The following is a 20,088-nucleotide window of genomic DNA, read 5'->3' on the forward strand; positions in this document are numbered from 1 at the left end:
TAACCGAGAAACCTCTAAAGCAGGTTGGTCCTTGGACAACTCATGGAAAAAGGGAAAGCCACGGCTAGATTATAGGTCCTCCAAAATAATACATTTCTACCTTCACCACAACAAATTTGGACGAAGCATGCACTAAAATCCCTAAGCAACTTAAAATAATACATTTCTACCTTCACCACAACAAATTTGGACGAAGCATGCACTAAAATCCCTAAGCAACTTTCCAAACAGCTGAAGCACCAACAAAATAACAAATTTGGACGAAGCATGCACTAAAATCCCTAAGCAACTTTCCAAACAGCTGAAGCACCAACAAAATAATGGTCATGAGATAATTTGAGACTTGTCCTCAGGGGCAAACTCGTATTGGTCCAAGTGTGAAAAAACACCAGCAATGAATTCTACAAGAAATTGAAAGTGTGTTCCAATCCTTTCAGGTCATATTCCTTAGCTTGCGTGGTCAAACAAAATGGTGGTAAACAAGATAATTTGATCTTAGTTCTGAGGGACAGACCTATGGTGGTTCATGCGTGCCAATATTTTAAATGCAATTGTTCAGTATTGAGAATTCCAATTTTAAAGGTATGATTGGTAATTAATTTTCCAATATTTTAAATGCAATTGTTCAGTATTGAGAATTCCAATTTTAAAGGTATGATTGGTAATTAATTTTACTTTTACCAATCAAATAGTAAACAAATCATGTGGAATCTTTCACATGAATCTGTGGAAAAAAATATTTTAAAATCTTCTAACGTGCACATCTCATGTGTCATGATGGGTATTTGAGTAGTCAAGAAAGATGAAAGGTCTTTTTAATATTGTGTGAAATGCTTGAGGAGTATGGCACACATTTAGTTGAAGCTGCTTGGACCCATCAGGTTGATTTCCATGTTGTAAACTTCAGATTCAAGCATTTCTTTATTAGATTGGCAGGAAAATACTGTATTTATGAGTTCCGCCATCAGTTCAATTTTTAATTATCCAGGCATGATGATATTTTGTTTCCTACAGTTCGGCGAGTAACAGTTATAGTTATATATGCTAAGACTTCTCTTGTTCCTCTCCATTTTCTTTGAAGAAAAATATTATATCACTCTATATTCTGGCTAGTTAAAGGCAAACCCCTTATCTAAGCTTATAACTTTGTCTTTTTTCTATTTATATGTCTTCTTTTTTGAAAGGAAAATGAACCCCTTATCTAAGCTTATAACTTTGTCTTTTTTCTATTTATATGTCTTCTTTTTTGAAAGGAAAATGAACATGAAATGTTTTTCATAAAACATAATCAATTATCAACTAGTTAATCATCTCTTTTGTAGCGATAATAAATTTCGCACTAATATGTCAAAAAAGATTAGACTACTGAAATAAATTTTAAATAAATTAGAGTTGTTCTTTCAATTTATTTTTTAGATTCATTATATATAGGATTCAACTTTTTCAAAAAATGAATAGAGTTTGCCACAAAATTTATAAATATTCATAGATTTAAGAAAATAAATACCTTAGGTGCTAAGCTTCAATCAACTGAAGTCTCTACTGCCCATAAATCTCTACTTAAAAACTTCAAATAAAAAAAAGTTACATAACAGGGAATCAGTTAGAATAATTTCTATAAATCTAAGAAGGTAAATACTTGAAAGATCAGCGCATGGATCTCCGTAAATAAATTCTTCTCTCTAACAGAAAGAAGAAAAAATCAGAAAAAATAAGGAAAAGGAAAAGATAAAGATAGGTAAGAAGCTGAGATAAATACCAGAGATAATATCACCCTCAGATGACAGTCTCTTTCCCATGGATAACTTGTAATTCTTCTCGCTTTCAAGAAAAATAACAAAAATATGATTAAAAAAGAAAAAAAATAAGCTAGATAACAAAAAATCATATCAACTGAATATTTATAATCTTCACAGACCAAAACTTATCAAAGATAGCAAGTCTCTATCGCCAAAAACTCTAGAAACCATTGAAAAGTCACAGAGGAGGAGTTCCATCTCCCGATCACTTCGAGTTATAGGTCAACGGGTTCGCCTGTATTGAAAAGTCACAGAGGAGGAGTTCCATCTCCCGATCACTTCGAGTTATAGGTCAACGGGTTCGCCTGTCGTCGATCTACTTCTCTTGAAGTTTTTATCTCCCGATCACTTCGAGTTATAGGTCAACGGGTTCGCCTGTCGTCGATCTACTTCTCTTGAAGTTTTTATTTTTATCTGATTTCTTCCGATTTTTTATGATTTTTCTTCTGCTTTTTTCTTTCTCCGCTTATGGAGAGGGGGTTAAAGATTTTTGAAGGAGATGAATGAACAAAGGCGATAGATACAGTAACAAATTGAGAAACATAAACTCAAAGATAGTCAAATTGACACAAACGTAACCAGTAACATGAAGGATTTATAATGAAAATTATCTCTAAAATAATTTCTCAAATCAGAGATTGTTTAAAAGTCTAAAGCTACTTTTGACTATCAGAACTCATGAACATTTGTTACCATATGCCAAATGTACACGGCCATGAATCTCTATCCCAAATGAAATTGAAGGGATTATTATTCTAGCCGTATAAATAAGGATTTAAGGTGCATACTCCACCCATAAGTTATATATTTGTAAAAATATGGAGAAACATTAGAAAGCTTAGTTGCTGACCAGCCGGCAAAGTGCACATGATAAACTCAATCTAACAAATCTTGCAAGATTCCTCTTTTAATAAAAAAGACAAAAGAATAAACAATTTCATGGAAGATCTATTTACAACAGAGTAAATTTTACCCAAAAGATGGGGGAAAAACTAACTGACAATATAGGATCTATAGATTAGGGTTTTATACCTTTCAAAAAGAGATCTTTGAACAAGATATAGTTCAAGAAGGAAATCTAAACAGATGAGACCATATTGAGCCAGAGAGTATAAATTAAAACCTCAATCCACAACCGTATGTAGAGATCGAGATAAAAGAAACACTAACCCATGATTTCTCTACGGTTCTTCATGAAGACCCGTGATTTTTTTTTTTGGTTGATTTGTGGTTTTTTTTTTTTTTAGAGAATCAAAGTTAGGGTTTTTCTAGAATCAGGTAAGTAATGACATTTTTAAGAGAGAAAGAGAGGGGTAGGTGAGTTATGAAGGCGGTAACAATAGCTTCCCAATAAATTCCCGCGAGAAACCCAAAAGACCCACTAATCTTTTGATTTTTGATTTTAGGATAACGTATAAAACAAAAGGTTAATTTTGTTAAATTTATGATAGATGAGGGGTATTTTGGGTAGAAAAAGTTTTTCTCATACTCCCTCTTTTAAAGGGAGAATGATAATGTGTGTGTATACTCTCGCTCTTAGTATATATGTATATATAAGTATACTCTCTCTTATATATGTATACTCTCTCTTATATAAGTATATATAAGTATAACTCTCTTATATATGTATAATATATGTGTGTGTGTATATATACTCTCTCCCTTAGTATATATGTATATATAAGTATACTTTCTCTTATATATGTATACACCCTCTTATATAAGTATACTCTCTCTTATATATGTATAATGTATGTGTGTATACTCTCTCTCTCTTAGTATATAAGTATATACTCCCTCTTATATAAGTATACTCTCTCTTATATATGTATAATATGTGCATGTGTGTGTATACTCTCTCTCTCTCTTAGTATATAAGTATATATAAGTATAGTATATTACAACGGCTACTTCTTCCCCATTGGCCCAACGGGCAATGGCTATTTATGCGATTCTCTCTCTCTCTCTCGTCGCTCTCTCGTGTGCAATCCGTCCTTCGATGCTCGTCAGTCATCGTCTCTCTTGCTCTCAATGCCTCAAGTTATAACTTATAAATATATACAATATATTTACATATAATATATGTATATATAATATAATAGTTAACATAATAATTTGTAAGTATATACTAATACATAATTATATAAAATATAATAATTTTAAACCTAATTTTTAGCATTTTTTATCAAAAAAAAGAAAAGGAAAAAATTTAAAAAAACTAGGCCGGCGCCCGGTTAGCGCCCGGTGTCCCGGGCTCGGCGCGCGGGGGTACCGCGGAGTCAGGGCGCCGGCTCACGCTGATTTTGGCCCGGCGGCTGCGGGCACGTCGGATTTCCAAGCCGGGCGCAGGGCCGGGTCGGGCCGGATTTTCGAGCCGGGCCGGGGCCGGATTTTGCGATGCCGGGCCGGGAGCCGGATTTCCGAGGGCCGGGGCCCCTGGGCCGGGCCGGCCCGGATGGGACAGAGTCTAGGAGTAGGCCACAAATGGATGAGAGGTGGATATTTTCTCCATTCTTATTGTATTTGAAATGGTAGAATTGTAATTTTATAGAACTTTTTTCATTTCTTTTCTTTTCTCTTTCTTTTTTGGGAAAAATGCATCTAGGCCCCCAAAAAATAAAGGGGATGTGACCCAGCCCCTCAATGTTTTTCCCTTACTCTTTAACCCCAAAAACCCAAAAAAAATTGTTCAGCCCCCTTTTCACACTCTCCCAGGAATTCATCTCAAAAGCTTCCGAAAATACTCATTCCCCTTTTCTTCTTCTTCTTCTCCTCCTCTTTGTCTTTCTCCTCCTCCTCTCCCCTAATTGCTCATTTCTCCTCTTCTTCTCTCCTCCTCCTCTCACCTCTCTCTTCTCTTGTAAGAGTTAAAGAGGAGACGTCCTGCCCGGACTCAGGGCTTACAACAAGATTGCGGCCATCGCAAAGAAAGTAGGGTTTGAGGTCTTGGAGGAGGAGGACCCGGCGAAACCCCCGGCTGGTACGTGGTGGACGAGGCTGAAGATGAGGAAGATTGCTTACTGGAGGAACCATGTGCTTGTTAACATCATGACCTTCCTGAGGATTGCGTTGAAAGGAGTTGTGGAGGTCTACGAGATGTATGAGACCGCGATTCATCTCGCCAATGGAGGGGATAAGGGGATTTTTACCCCCCATGCACCCCCATGCTGCTCTTATTTTTGTTTTTTTTTTACCTGGTTTTGGGGTTCCCTGGTTTCGAGTTAGTTGGTTTCTGGTTTTCTTGATGGGCATGAATGCCATGAGTTTTGGATTTCTACTAGTTTGTTTTGGCCACTAGGTAAGGTGCTAGAAATGGCAGTAGTACAAGAAATTCACTGTATAAGGGCCTATTTCATGCTGTTGATATGGGCGATTCACCTTGATAATTATTACTGTAGCAGAAGGTTTTTTCGGCTATTCTTGGTTTTTGGCTTGACTACTCAGGCTGAAATGAAAAATGTGATTATGAATGATGGCATGGTGGCCGATTATCATGTTGGACTCGGGGTTTATGCTCTCCTTTTGTGGATGTTTCACGTGCAACTGGGGGTTCATATGGTTTTGTTTTCTCATTGGTGGAACCTAGATCCAAGATGTTTTGTTGTGGTGGCGGAGAAGATTGGTCTTATAGACTATATTTTGTATGTTGTAATTTTGTTCAGGAGCTACATGTTCATAAGCTCATAAGTCTTTTGAAATAGCATTTTGGTTCTTAGTTTTTGTAAGAGTGAAGGATGTCTTACTTATGATCTGATCGCTCTCTCAATGAGAGACAAAACCATGCAATTGCTTTCAGTTAATGATATCTTTTTTTGTTAAAAATATAAAAAAAGAGAAGAATTGAGGGAGGGTTGATTTCATTGTTAGCGAGTTGGGTTGGGTTTTGGGGATTTGTTATGATCTCATTCTTATGTTTCTTAGTTGTAGCTTCATTTTATTAGTGTATGTTTACTTTCTGCTATTGACGGCGATAATGATGATGATGATGTTATGTTTGACAAATCACCGATGGGGTTAATTGTGACAGTGAATTAATGGGAATTAGAAGCTAAAGAAATATTACTAGAAAGAGTATCATTCTCTACTCGTTAGAGTATGTGGATCCCGTGAAAAGGGGAGAGGGAGGGGAGACATCCCTCCGTGGCTCTGCACTACGCTGAACTAACAAATCGTAAATATTAGCTTTCTAGGTTACATGTTAACTCTTCCTGTCGTGTGTTAAGTATCATAGCTATATGTTAACTTTTACCAAAACATGTTAACTATAATAGTTATATATTGACTTTTAACTGAACGTGTTAACTTTCCTCCTAGTATGTTAACTTTTCATACTGAATGTTAAATTTCGCTGCTTTATGTTAACTTTCATCCAAACCTGTTAACTTTCACTGTTTTATTTTCATTGAAGCGTTTAGAAAAAGCTATGATCAAGTCTTTTATCTCATCCCAGATTATGAGAAGCGAAGTATGTCAAGAGATAAAATTGAGAGATTGTCACCAATTACTACTAAAAAGAAGAGAAAAAATAGAACAATACGTGTAAACAACTAACTTTACTGTGATATATACTACGTAATAACTCTTTCACAGTTACATGTTAACTTTCATAATAATATGTTAACTTTCTTCGTAACATGTTAACTTTCAGCTGAACAAGTTAACTTTCATCATAATATGTTAACTTTTACTATTGCATGTTAACTTTCAACATAATATGTTAACTTTCTTCGTTACATGTTAACTTTCAACTGAACATATTAACGCTCACCATAATAAAATTCTTACATTCTTACAGCTGATATTACTTGAATACACGATATGATTAGATTTACAATCTCAAAACTTTTTTATTTTTTACATGTTACCATTTCAGTTAGAACTTTTTATTTTTTTTAAAAAAATAGAACTCTTTATATTAACAACAGCTTGCATATGAAGCTCCATACAACCACTATTTCGAGTGCCTCTTAGATTTATATATGAAAGATAAATCATCTTGAGGGACTTTTAGTCTTTCAAACACATCGAATTTTAGTTCAAAAAAACTTGTTATGAAGAAAGCTAACATATTATTATAAAAGTTAACATATTATGATGAAAGTTAACATGTTCAGCTGAAAGTTAACATGTTACGAGGAGAGTTAACATATAATGAGATTTAATAGTGTATCGTAACTTGGAGATTATGTACATAATCTGTATATATTATGTACACAATAACCTCAAGATTATGTACATATTATGTACCATAATATTCAGGTTTTGATACACAACATTTTGATGTAATATTTAGTTTATTATGCAGATCAAGTTCTATTTGAATAAACTTGTACATATTCACATGACAGCCACAATACATTTCACATACAATCGTAATAAATTACACCAAAATTGATCACTAAATAGACAATACATTTCATTAAATTTTGATCTAAGTACAACCAAATCACGGTTCTCTTTCCTCCCCGGTAACCTTTCATCCTATAGAACAATAAATAAAATAACATCATACGAAAGTACGAAAGAAGAGAGAACTTCCACAGCTGTGCCCCATCAGGTTAATGCTAACATCGTTTCATAAGAAGCATCAAGGAACAAAATCATTGCATAACTTTAAATTAGACCATCCTATCCAACTGCAAACACGACATCTTGAGCCTGTGTAATTTTACAATGCCATGGACATCTTAGATTTGCAAGTCATGTTGTAACCAAGTGAGTCTGTTATAACTGATCATCATCTGGGAACGACTATATTAATTGTAACGATCTAGCTTTAATTATTTGGGCATCAAACCGATCAGCATCAAAACTCCATTAAACAAACTGCAATAGTTTAACGATCTTGCCTTAGTTATTTGGGCATTCAGAACCCGGTGCCTAGATTTTCTACAGTTGAAGCATGCACCTCCAAAGCCTCTGTGAAACCAACCAATAAGCAGCATCTAGTTACTTGTGAAGGCAAAGCTTTAACGGGCTAAAAGTACGAAAATATTGAGAATTCTAGCATAGTTCAAGGATTCCCTCTAGATGTTTGTCCAACCTAACACTCAGCCTTCAATATGAAGGAGAATTGAGAAAATTAAATACTAAGGCAATACACGTTGATAACTAAGTAAAAAAAGAAATGCAGTTTATGATATGAATAAGCTTCACTTAATGCTGGTGGATGTCATCTTCTTATTGGCAGACCAACCAAACTAAAATTATACATACAAGTCATAGTAAAGATCATCCGAAAGCCACTGGAATCTCGTCGAAAAACTTGTTTCCCACGAGATTCAAGCGAACGAGATGATGCAACGAGGCTAAAGACGTCGGGATCTCACCGGTTAACTTGTTCCCCTGCAGGTAGAGGTTCCGGAGCACGGCCATGGAGGAGAGATCGGAGGGGAGAGGACCTGAAAGTGCGTTGAAGCGGAGGGATATGGTGTGGAGGGCAGTGAGGTTACCGAGAGCTAGCGATGGAATTTTTCCGATGAGACCGGATCTGGGGAGGCGGAGGACAGTAACACACTCATAAAAGAAGAAGAAGAAAAGGGAAAGGGGTATTTTCGGAAGCTTTTGGAATGAATTTCTGGGAGAGTGTGAAAAGGGGGCTGAACAAATTTTTTTGGGTTTTTGGGGTTAAAGAGTAAGGGGAAAACATTGAGGGACTGGGTCACATCCCCTTTATTTTTTGGGGCCTAGATGCATTTTTCCCTTCTTTTTTTCAGAACTTTTTAAAAGGTTGACATGAGCTTATTATTAAAGCTGCTTAATAACATACCCATTACATTGACATAAATAGGAAAATGATAAAGTTTTTTTTCCAAAAAAATGCACATAAACAAATACAATGAAAATAACAATTATAATTTCAATATGTTCCAATATATTGACATAAATAGGAAATGATAAAGTTTTTTTCCCAAAAATGCACATAAACAAACACAATGAAAATAACAATTATAATTTCAATATGTTCCTATATAAATATTATCAAAAGTGTATATCTAGATACTTGGGCTAAAAATAATTAAAATAATAACTTGAATGACATATGAAAAATAGAGTTTTCTAAAAACGTTATCTAAGAAAATTATATCTTCGCTTAAATTGAAATATTTATGATAGCTAATTCCGAATAAGATAAATAAAATATAATTTATTAAATGAACAAACACCACAAAAAGCTCTTGGAAAAAGTGATGACCCCTTAGGAGAAGTGACCCATTTTATGTAGAAGTTATAATTTTAAGTTCTGATTTCGGTTACACATGCATCTGCACATATGTGCAATAGTGCTAGTGTTATGTACACGCAAAAATGCACGTCCTCTAAAAGGGTTGGGTTAATCTTGTCCTCTACTCCCTCAATAGCGTCGAAAAAGTGACTTTAATCTGATTAGCCCACATAACATCTGCTTAGTCTGCGGTGCAAGCAGTGAAAAATCAATTGATACTAGAGTCTAATAAGCAGGGATATAGCAGTGCCGGAGTTTGAAAGCCTGAGGAAGCGAATAATTTTGCCTTCGTGGGTAATCCTCCAGAGTTAGGAGCTGGCTGAAATATCTATAGGGGACTAATTCAAAACACTTCAGATTTGAGAGGCCAAAATCAAAAGACACAAAAACTGATGATTTTGGAAATACTGTTGCGTCCATAACTATCGAGAGATCGGCTGATGACGAACAATGGAAGTGATCGCTTATGTCGGTCGGTAACCCAGTGATGTGTTACAGTGTTTGATCCAATCTCATAATATAAGGCGTAGCTGCATAATTGTTAGAATCCTGGGCATACAAGACATTTCCTGATGAATTTTATATTTACCCCCCCCACAAATATATACTGTGAATAGCATAGTACAAAAAGAAGTCATTTCTTCACCAGTCAAATAGCATCGATCCAAGAAGCAAATTAAGCTGAGGCACCATGTACGAATACTGCTATTATTATCAACAAAAAGGAGGCCATCAAACTTATCGCTACAAAAGTATAAAATGAGGAAGATAAGAAAATCAGCCCAAGCACAATCAGGTACTGACGTAATATGATTTGCAGCAATAATACTTCTAAGTCGATGTTGTGAACGAACCAGAGGAGAGGATAGACTGAAGATACAATGAGATGTCAAGAAGTAGAATCCTATCAGTAGAGAACCACTCCCGTCTCTTTTCTCCAGTCAAATTCTTTGCAAGAGCCTAAGCAAAAGGCAGGACCAGCTCTGTAGTATCTTACTGATATATTCTCCACTACCTGCAAAAGGAAAACCACCAGAAACTAGACACATCAGAAGTCAGAATAAGTGGCCAAACTTTTCTTACGAGAAAAAACAAAAGATAAATTTGCAGTCTTTTCAGTTTAGACTTATAATAGATAGAAATTTCATTATTGCATGAGTATTCATCTAGTACAATGAGGGTGCAAATCCTACACGTGAAGAATGAGATGTGGGCAACAGCACTCCCCAGAGAATATAAGCCAAGAAAAATACAGGTGGAATCAGTCTTTCACTTTTGCAACTTGCAAGGAATAATGTGCATCACATTCATGTGGTACTTTAATGCCCTTCTCCATAACATAATTTCCAAACTTGCAGTCCCCTTTCAGCTGTGAGATTGCCCAGTTGCCCCACATAAGATTCTCTTTCGGAGAAGTGTTTGCTTTCTAATAGCCTCTTCCAGGGACCTTTACTTCATCCCTGCAGTCGTCGTCCTTTGCTCACTGTAGTCAGATCAGGACAGATAATACCAATTAGATCATGTTCAAACTTTAAAGATCTGGCAATGTACAGCCTGATGCTAGAACCAAAGCCACCTGATGGATGATACTAGTAACCACATGTTTCTTTCTCTCTTTTTTCTCTTTTTTTTCCCAGTAATAATTGAAGCTAACAGGGACCATCAACCCATTGCCCACTATGTCAACTCTAAACAACATTTTTCTCCAAATCTCTAGGGGTACAAATTATCATGCAAGAAGCTGCTTCATGGATGAGATTTATCTATTTTTGCCTATCCAGTAACCAACACTTTGACAATCATTTCTTTGATAGCACTCTAGGTTCTTCTTCAGGAGGGTACTTAATTCTAAATTGTTAACGCAAGTTTTCTACTCCCGAACAGCCTGAACCCAACTAGAATTACTAACCCCTTTGAAAGACCAAGTGCATTTTTGCCCTTTGATGAGTATCAAACATTAAGGCCAATTACTTCCAAACTCCTGTTTCTACTACTTCCAGCTTCTGTTATTTTTACTTCCTTATATCCCTGAGCTCCCTTTTTTTTCTTGCTCTTTCTGCGCTCAAACCACAATTTTCCTTAGGATTCAGTCCTTGCTTGGACTCGATTGTTCGCAACAAGCCACAAGGACATAAAAGAGGTCTTAAATACGTAAAAAGTTGTACACAATTTGGTTGATTGTCTTTGCTTTCTACAAACCATATAACTCAAATCAAAAGAAAAGTAAATAAAGGAGGGATTGAACAAAAAAAATAATTTATCCTAATGCTGCGCAACAAATAAAATATTAAACAGTGCCAAGCAGACAATAAATAAAGATGAGGAAGAAGAAAAGAGAAAACATTAGTATTGTTGACACCATAAAGCTTCAGGCAGCATGTTTCCCCTCCTCTTTATGACTCACTATATTCAACCTACATGCTATCAAGTTGGATATTACATATTAAAACAACATTTGTACGCCTAAATCAAGTTATACTCTATATGTTAAAATCCTATCACAACGTGTAAAAGGGCATGGGTTTACCCATCAAATATACCTTCTTATACCAAAACTTAAACAGATTTAAGTGCTTGCTATATGATAAATTAGAACTTCTTTAGCAAAAATTAGTTCATGAAAACATATAGGTAAGAACTTATCCTATCAAGTTGGAATGTTGGATATATTTCTGAAGATCATTAACAGCAACTAACGTGGCACACTTTTTTAGGCAATAGTAATTTATGCATTGTTGCTTCAAAACTAATTTGCATTGCTATTTTCCAAACTGGCTAAAATTAAAATGTCACACAGGAAACAAAACGAAAACAGGAGAAAGCTCTCAAAAGCACTGCAATAAATAATTCCCAAGATGTCACACAGGAAAGAAGCTTGCACTGCTCCTCTCAAAACTCGCTAAATTGAAATGGCATACAGGACAAAGACAAAATAGAAGAAAGTTCTCAGGCGCAATAAATAGTTTCACAGATCCAAGGTTTGTTTTACAGTTTATTGATTTTCTGTATCTTATATATAATGTTCCATAAGCTTGAAGATAAGAAGATCAAGTCGCAGCCAAAATTTCAATGATCAAATGAACCACCTGAAAAATGCCAATTTTAGTTGCCATCATAACCACAAATTTCACTTGGCTATCCTTCTCTAGAAGCAATAACTCGAACATTTTCACTATTGATCCTTACATCTATCTGAACCATTTTGGCAAACCCCTTCAATTTTTAGGAAATTTGCTCTCAGCTTAGTTAACTAAAGAAATTTAGTTAGTAATTCTCCAATCACTAACCACTGTTCCACATCTCAAACACCATGTATGAAAGTATTGGACAACACATACATTAAAAGAAGTGTCTATTGCATTTAAGCATGACATAACCAATATTTTAACCTATAACTATAAGATACCATTTCGAGAAACATGAAAAAACACAAAATACCGGCCATTATTTCAAAAAAAATGGTTTGAAGGTGGTATATGGTGCCACATAAATCTGTTTGTGGAATCTAAGATCCAATTTGGCATAAAACACCTCAGACTTTCAAGAAATACAAATCATTTTCCCTTATTTCATAGGAATGTTGTTCCCTCCAAGTAGGTGGGCATAATAATTTCCATAATATCCCAGCTCTTCCTCCTAATAATGCACAAACGAAATAATGCACAAATGAAAACGCAGAAGATTGTCATAAAATCACTGATGTATTTTTTACAGAATAAAAAAAATGAACCTCTCAAAAAACAAAGCAAAAGGAGCCACAAAGATGGCTCCAATAGCATGGCAATAGATAATATTTTATTACAGGGCACGGCTTTTTTGTTCCTAGGGCTAGTTATACCCTATGAAAAATTACTCTATTTACCCTCTGTTTAAAGTAGAGTAAGGTAAGTATGGTCTTTTGTAACGGAGGACAGTTCACTCCATCCAATGATTTAAACGCATGAGATAATTATTCAAATCCTCATCTCTTTTCTTGGAACTCACAAGAACCAGCACGATTAATATCCTTTTTTGTGTTGTCTTCATTTCCCTCGAAAAGAAAATGCATTTTAAGCATCCATTAGTAAAATAATTGGCTCTCTAGACTTTTTTGAAGATCCCACTGGTGATTGAGAGTGTCATTTCCTTCATCTACAACCACCAGATTTGTCATTTGAAAATCCATAATGTGTCTCTCCTTAATTTGCTTCTTGGAATTAGCTTCCACCACTTCTTTCACCCTCTCCCTATCTTTTCACGCCTTATGTATAGCCTTTTACGTCCTCAAACCTTAGTACTTCTACAAGAATGGTGTGGCCAAGAACTATAAAGAGGCAAAGGACGGTTCTAGATATGGAGTTATTCCATTCCGACGTGGATCAACAAGTTAAGCTCTTTGAGAAGTACGAGGAGTATAGAGCATGAAAGGGTTTATTTAATGGGCGGCATATAGAAGGTATGGTAGAAAAGTAAACGTAACCCAGATAAAATTGATTTTATAAATTAAATCACTGATAAGTTATTTGATGTAATGGTGAATTCAACTAATGAACTGTGTTTTGTAACTGGTTAATGGGACTTGCATATGGTGGTAATTGTTGTTTTATACAAAACTGGCGATGAAACTTTTTAATCTCACAGGTATTTCGAATGCGATAGTAGCTGGAGCATATTTAAGGAATAAACTAAGATCTAAAATTGCTCACAAGACGTAGATCTAGTTCTTATTTTAGTTTACTAAATTTTTTTTCCTTTGAGATCATACAAAGAAGAGAAACAGATTAAAGTCAAAGAAATAGGAGGACTTTGTGCATGTGAAGTTCAACATCAAGCTCAAGCCAAAAAAGAGAGAAGACAAGGACGTGCTACTATCACACGTCGTACTAAGGAACAAGCATAGATCCTAGAAGGATATGCCTCCAATGATGATGAATAGATTCATCAGGGATCAGACCTTCCATGGACGATGATAAAGGCTACATATAGAGTGGATGAGACTGCAGATAACCATAAGAGTGAGAGACTAACAACAGGGCCTCCGACGAGTGCCGACAAAGAAGAGCTTATTGCCTCCCATGACGATGTGACGGATGAGGAGGGACGAGGACTGTAGTGACATTTACTCCTTCGAGGATAATCATGATGCATTGAAGGAGTACCATGATGTGGTGATTAGATTAAATGATTATGCATATTAAACTATTCGTTTTTGTTTGTTTTTTCGCCAATATCTTGAGCCTTGGACTTCTAAATTTGAGATATTAAATGTCATTGACATTGAGTTATTATTCTGGTGTTTCTAAGTATATATTACTTAGCCTATTTATGCATAGCTGATTATGAACCTAATTGTCATGTTTTTATTTTATTTTTTGTAATTTTCTATGAGTTTTGTATTTATTATCAACTATCGTAACTAAAAAAAGATCAACAAAGGAAAATCGCTTAGGTCCCGCCTAGGGGCAGAGTTTGGTGCCTAACGCTTTCTACAACCTTGATATACATCAGATATAGATATATCATATTGTCACGCTCTTTTACATCCTCTTTTGCGTCCTCATACTATTAATACATGCTTGCATGTGCGTGGTTGGTTCCATTTTTATTATTGTTACATGCTTCTTTTCCTCATTTTACCACTTGCTAGTCCGTGTTTTAACAAAACTAGGGTTGTTTCCCCATATCCAAAGCAACATACCACAGTTTAAGATCAACTTTACTATCAGGAGCAGGCGAAGAAGCTCTGAGACAGCACGTAAGGTCCTAGTACTATATAAGTTATAACCTTTTGACATCCTATTATTTGTTAGTTGTGACTATGTATCATGGCTATTGAGCCCTATACTTCATTGAACATGTGGAGATTATGTAGCTTTATGTATCCATTGCACATTTTCATTTCTCTTCATAAATGTATATGTACACTATGTACTCTAAGATCTATATTTGATGTATTTAGGTTGCATGGATTAAGGCTTCGATATATACACAAGGTTGAGTAAGGTTCTTATGTATGTATTGTCAACCAAGTTATGTGACTCATCGTATCATGGGTGTGGGGCAAGACAAATGTTTCATCATCATTATTATTGATATCACTAATATTGTCTGGAAGTCACCTCAACTTCTAACAATTCAACTAAAATCTAAGAAATGTCTTTAGGGTATTATCACATTTCTAGGAGTTTTACCAACCAATTTAACACAAGAAAACTACAATCTCCAAAATGATAAAACCATGTCAAGTATGATGCTAAAATATTCTAAGAATTTGTTTTCACGATTCACATTTCTATAAAAAGAAGTTTCTCCAAATGTGAATGTTTTATTCCCAAAATGAAATGTAACTGAACATTTCAATGCAAAACTAGTCAAAATCCTTGTAATTTAAATTATCCAAATATTACCCTTTGAAAAATCTATCTTCTTACATTACATGCCGCTTATGAGAACACCATCTCCCTCTTTTGTCAGCTCTTTCATGTCACCAAATACATCCAACATTGCTACCCACATGCTATAGAATAGCAAGATTAACAACCTAACATTGCACACATATTATTCTTCGTTTTGATGTCTCTTCTTTTAGTTTTAGTTTTAAGTTTTAGAGCATAAGTTTGGTTGTTAATTTTGACAGTCTCTTCATGAAGCATGGCTCAAGGTTGATAACATTTTAATTAGAAACGTCTTAGCTTCTTAGGAGATGATAAAGTGTTATGTTTTTTATTGCTGGGGCATTTCTAATTGTGTTCCTTTAGATTTTTGTTTGTTAAATTTCAATTCCAACAATGTGGACCTTGGCATGTCTAATTTTTCTTCTAACTTAACTAGTTTGGGCTTTGGATTTCAAGTTTTTTTCTAAGTTTTCTAAGGTAGACTAACGAGTAATCCCTTTTTTTTAATATTTTCTTCATCACATTGGTGCTCTATTCAACATGTAAAATCAATTGTCTTTCAACAAGAATTAATGAAATTAGTTTATTCTGAAACTAGTTTATTTCTAGAAGAGGATAATTAGAAGCCAGAAGGGAATAATTACATTTTTAAGGGTATAAACTGACAGTCTTCCTTCTCATCTCTCACTAGAAATATCATAATGTAGATTAACATGTTCGTAAGACTGACTGAAAAGTTACTTCCTCAACTCAAATTAGATAACAATATATTTGTTCCCATAAGGACATAGTTTAAATGTGCAATTACTATTAAGAGTGTCGATAAGGTCAGTTTTATTCGAATAAATCATCGTGAAGTAAATTTGTGGAACTCAGCCAGGCAAGACCAAAAATAATTTCCAATTAGACAATTTTTTTAGTAAAAACGTGCACAACTAAAACCATCTAATTAAAATCAAACCTGACTCATACCTGCTAGATAATTTATAAACAATCAGGCATATATAAATATACATGTATATTCTCAGTTGTATATACAAATATACACGTCTATTTTCAAGTCATTTAATAAGATGAAAGTTTGAGATATGTCCAAACTATCTTATATATCAATTTGAGAGGGGAAGGGACAACAATCGGGCACCTCAGCATCTCCTCTCCCCGTCCCTCCCTCAAATCTAGGCACACCCTTCCTGACTATGTCAATCTCTCTTCTTGCTCACTCTACAATCCCCTAGCCAGAACTAATTGTCCTGCAAGGTGTTGATTTTTGCCTCTCGTAATGTATCAATGCTCATCAACTCTATTTATTACCACCTATAACTTATTCCAATTTGTGAGTCAGTGCTTTTTCTTGGCTCATGGATCCTTCTGGATAAAGGTTTCCTAGCATAGATGTCAAACATGTAGCTTGTAATTCTATAAGAATGCAATTTGTTTTGTAATTTATCAATTTCAATGAAATTAATCAATAACAAAACCTATTTACCTTAAATTTTATATGATACAGATAAAGTTATAAACTCAACTTTCCATGAGCACACCTTCACAGAAATCTTTCTTATCATCAATTTTGGTTTCTTTTTTGAGATGAAAATGTATATCCAAATAAATCTACCCATCAACAGAACATGCCTTAAAAAGTCCAAATTTAATCCAAATTCAACCCACCTGAACATACCTGAATATACCTTAAAAAGCCCAAATTCAATCCAAAATCATGTGGCAATCGAAACCAATCAGTTTCAGGTGGGTTAGGAGTTGAGGATTTGCATATCATGTCAGTAAAATGTTCAAAAACTCACCCGGCCTAACTCAGAAAATTTGCACCCTTATTTACTAGGTAGCTTTAGGATGAATAAATCATGTTATATCAGAAGATTGTCTTATCAAAACTTAGCATGGTCTATTTTATAGACGGATTACAAAAAATCTCCGCTACTTAAACTTTTATGTATAAAGTTAGTATGCTGCCATTTTATATTTGAAGCTAGTAGCTACTTCAGTTACTGATTCATCAAGCCATTTTTTTTTTACTTTTAGACAACAAATATGATATAAGGATTAAGGAATTTAATTGTTCCCAAAAATAGCTAAAACAACATCAAATGGTAAGAATTATCAACAAATCAGGTATTGTACAAACAATAAATAAACACAGGCCTAATAACATTAGAGAGGAAACAGTATAGAGCGGAACATTCCTTCTAACCTAGTTAAAATAGGAGTTGCATGATGATAATCATCATCATCACTATAATTAGGTTTTCCTAAATATGGAATTTTAATATAGGCATTTTTCTTCTACTAATATACTGTGCAAGAAGAATAGTAGCCAACTACAAACCAATTGCTTCCTATAACAAAATGTAAATTGCTTAAACAAGCTGATAGAACCTGAATGGTTCGTAGTTTGAGGAAAAGGGTTTAAGCCAAAACAAGCCCAAAAACTTGTAAATTTTTTAGGCCAAACTGATGCTCAAAACATTATATCAACCAAATAAAACGGAAATAAATCAAGATTGAGTTAGATTGATCACGACATCTGTCCATATAACCTGACTATGATCTAATGTAAAGGTTGTTACCAACTTTGGCAACCTAGTCTACATATCATCATGATAACTTCTACTTTTGGTTCATCACAGAGTCACAATCTAACATTCATGAATTTGATACATCCAAGCATCATTTTCAGAACTCATGTACAAAACACCTTTTGTAAAAAAACAAGTGAAATAGTGAAGCTAAGAATGAAGGCATCGAATCAGAAGAATTTTAATTATCAAAGGTTGAGAAAAATTGCCGCATTCTACTTAAAATTACTAACATCTAATTGATACATTTAATGATTTCAACCCTTGATACTCACTAGTCGATAAAGTAATTATAGACTGATAAATTATCTCATAAGAAACCCTAAGTGAGTTATCACATCTTAGAAGCTACCATTACCGATTGAACTAAATAATAATGTAATAATATAGGAAATCACATATAACAAAAGGGAAAAGAAACATGCGAAGAAGGCAAATACCTGTGCAGATGAAACTACGCCGTTGCATGATACTTCTCAAGCAAGTCACAATGAGGCATCTCCTTTACTAAGCCCCAATGTCGTCGCTGCACCTCAACTCGACAATTCTGTGAAATAATATCAACATATTCCCTCTCAACATGACGCTCCAAATTCTTGCGTTCGGAACTATTGTAAGGGTAATCCTGTTCAAACTTAGACAAAGACTTAACAAAATAAGCCACACCCTTTTTTGTCTCAAGCTTATGTTCATACGGGTGACTACGAGACAGTGAGTATATCGGATCCGATGAAGGAATCAAGTTTACCAGGACCAATAGAATAATGGGCAGCATCTGAATAATCATCCGGAGATTCCCATTACCCGATCCATGCGTACCATTACCATTTGGCATGCCCATGCCACCAGTTCTAAAGTGGAACGTCCCAAAAGGAGTAGTTGCTTGAGGTCCTCCACCAAAGAAATTCCTAAAGATCTCATCTGGATCAAAGTCATCACCATAGAACCCATTGAATCCATGAGAATGTTGCCTAGTCGGGGCCCTTCCATAGTTCGGCTCCTCTGACCCAACAAGATCGTACCTTTTCTTCGTTTCCTCGTTGCTAAGGCACTGGAAAGCCTTGGAGACCGCCTTAAAGGCTTCCTCAGCACCGGGCGCCTTGTTCTTATCAGGATGAACCTTCAGCGAAAGCTTTCGATACGCCTTCCGAACATCTTCCACGGTGCAACTGCGCTCCAACCCAAGAATCTGATAATAATCCTTCTGCTTCTTGATCTGGTGAACAATAGTCAGCTGCTCCTCCGTGTAATCTTTCGAAGACCCCTTAGAAGAAACCCTAGCCCTAGCCGAACTGGACGACGGCGACGAGTAAGAAGACGACGCGCCAACAGTTGCACTCTCAGGTTCAGGCTCATTTCTAGGGTTGTGATTAGACTCAGAGGATTCTTTGGCAGTGGATAAGAGATCGTCAATGGGGAGAGAGGGATCGAGGCGACGAGCTTTGTTGAGGAATTTTAGGGCGCGAGTGCGATCTCCTGATTCTAGGGCTTCTTTCCCAATTCGGATGCATTTCAAGGCGTCGTCTTTGTTTCCACCCATCGACATGATTTCAGGCTTAGGGTTAGGGTTTGGGATCAACTAATCGAAACCAGATCCTAATCACAAGGGGTAAAATTAGGTAATTTTATGGAAAATATTTCGAAACAAAATTAAGTTATCGAAAAATGACTTACTTGATTGAATTTGGGGACGAAGTTGATGGCTCCCTCCTGAAAAGAGCCGGGGGAGATCGGAGGAGGAACGAGCGGAGACTTCGAGCATAATTTAAAGTGCCAAATATCTACCGAGAGTGGAAATTGGAAGCCACGTGGCACTGAGCGGCCCAATGAATGATTATCAGGCGATCTCGACCGTTGGTTGTTTTGAGGAATGGCTCGTCGCGGTCTAGACTGATGGCTGCCTTTGATCTTTGACCTTCTGATCATTTCTAGGCCCCCGGTCAAAATAAAACTTGCTGAATGCTGACCACCGGCAAAAAGTTTTATTTACTTATTATTTATTGCATTTATACTCCTCAAACTTTTCGTATTTGCAAACTTATTCTTGATATTTGTAACATTGCCCTCCAATTCTCTCACATTGTTTTTTCCTA

At 35.5% G+C, this 20,088-nt stretch overlaps 1 protein-coding gene across 2 annotated transcripts; it reads right to left on the minus strand.

Annotated features, from left to right (window-relative positions):
- Nucleotides 9,590-19,773, minus strand: LOC109824356 (chaperone protein dnaJ 49-like). 2 transcript variants are annotated; one of them, XM_020390938.1, is made up of 3 exons: nucleotides 19,670-19,773; nucleotides 18,436-19,591; nucleotides 9,590-10,039 (listed from the first exon to the last, which is right to left on the minus strand). In XM_020390938.1, the coding sequence occupies exon 2, from the start codon at nucleotides 19,539-19,541 to the stop codon at nucleotides 18,450-18,452; it is 1,092 nt and encodes a 363-aa protein (XP_020246527.1). In that variant the 5' UTR covers nucleotides 19,542-19,591; nucleotides 19,670-19,773; the 3' UTR covers nucleotides 9,590-10,039; nucleotides 18,436-18,449. The 2 variants fall into 2 exon arrangements, with proteins under 2 accessions (XP_020246527.1, XP_020246536.1); XM_020390947.1 differs by lacking the exon at nucleotides 9,590-10,039 and adding an exon at nucleotides 10,101-10,507.

The sequence above is a fragment of the Asparagus officinalis genome, chromosome 1 (genome assembly GCF_001876935.1).
Source record: "Asparagus officinalis chromosome 1, Aspof.V1, whole genome shotgun sequence".
Classification (NCBI taxonomy): domain Eukaryota; kingdom Viridiplantae; phylum Streptophyta; class Magnoliopsida; order Asparagales; family Asparagaceae; genus Asparagus; species Asparagus officinalis.

Excerpts from the sequence above, each read along its gene's own strand:
- LOC109824356 (XM_020390938.1), bottom strand. The coding sequence starts at position 19,541 with ATGTCGATGGGTGGAAACAAAGACGACGCCTTGAAATGCATCCGAATT.